This window comes from Apis laboriosa, unplaced genomic scaffold (genome assembly GCF_014066325.1).
Source record: "Apis laboriosa isolate Shangri-la unplaced genomic scaffold, ASM1406632v1 scaffold4295_cov85, whole genome shotgun sequence".
Lineage (NCBI taxonomy): Eukaryota > Metazoa > Arthropoda > Insecta > Hymenoptera > Apidae > Apis > Apis laboriosa.
The window spans coordinates 559-1,537 of NW_025223256.1; the positions used below are offsets into that span (position 1 = coordinate 559).

A 979-nucleotide genomic window follows, 5' to 3' on the forward strand; every position below is an offset into this window, starting at 1 on the left:
TTTGCAAGATGAGAAGAAAAATAGTAGATCCTTATTTCAGAATAAGAATAATTATACATATATGTAGGATTACTAACATTTCATAACATGGAATGTTAGTAAAAAATAGTAGATCCTTATTTCAGAATAAAAACAATTATATATATATATAACGTGGAATGTTTCTCCAATCTCGAGCAGTTTAGCAATTTTTTAACTTTGATTGCCACTTTGAATTGAAATAAATAAAATATTCTTCTCTTTTTCGATGATTCGAAACTTGGAACACGTAAGGAAAATAAATAGACCCTTATCTCAAAATAAGAACAATTATATATATATATATATATATATATGCAGCTTTATAACATAAATACAGGTGCAAAGTCAAGTACGATAACCGTTTGTTAATTACATCAATCTAAGACAGATCCTCTCCCCAGTCCTCCTTGATGAAGTCTGCCGCTCTCTCGCCGACCATGTTGACCGAGGCAACGGGATTGCCCGAGATCACCTGTAGGAGCGAAACAATTATCGACACGAATCGGGATAAAATAAAATGGTGGACGTACTTGCGGCTGAACAGAGGCGTCGGCGATCCTCAGTCCCTTTACACGGTGCACCTTGAGCCTGGGCGATACGACCGCCATGCGATCGTAGACGGGACCCATCCTGGCCGTCCCCGTCTGGTGATTTTCCGCCCTCGTGTTGTACTGTATCACGCAGTTCCAATAATCGTCGCTGTCCTCGACCAAGCTGTCGCACTGCGGTAGATCGATCCTTTGAAACTCGACCCCGAGATTCCTCATGACCGTCGTGTTCACCAGTCTCTGCACCACCCGGATCGCCTGGATCATGACGCTGCGATCGTGATCGGTGCCCAAGTCGTTGCTCCAGATCACCGGCGGCTCGAGCGGATCCTTGCTCTTCAACGTGATTCGACCTGATTATATATATAATAATATTAATAATTAATGTAATAATAATTATATATAATAAT

General features: G+C 40.9%; 1 protein-coding gene across 1 annotated transcript; it reads right to left on the reverse strand.

Annotated features, from left to right (window-relative positions):
* Window positions 1-294: 294 nt before the first annotated feature.
* LOC122716057 (glucose dehydrogenase [FAD, quinone]-like) lies at window positions 295-926 on the reverse strand. Its single transcript, XM_043938760.1, has 2 exons — window positions 552-926; window positions 295-493 (listed from the first exon to the last, which is right to left on the reverse strand). Exons 1-2 carry the CDS (start codon window positions 834-836, stop codon window positions 401-403), a joined length of 378 nt encoding a protein of 125 aa, XP_043794695.1. The 5' UTR covers window positions 837-926; the 3' UTR covers window positions 295-400.
* Window positions 927-979: the final 53 nt, after the last annotated feature.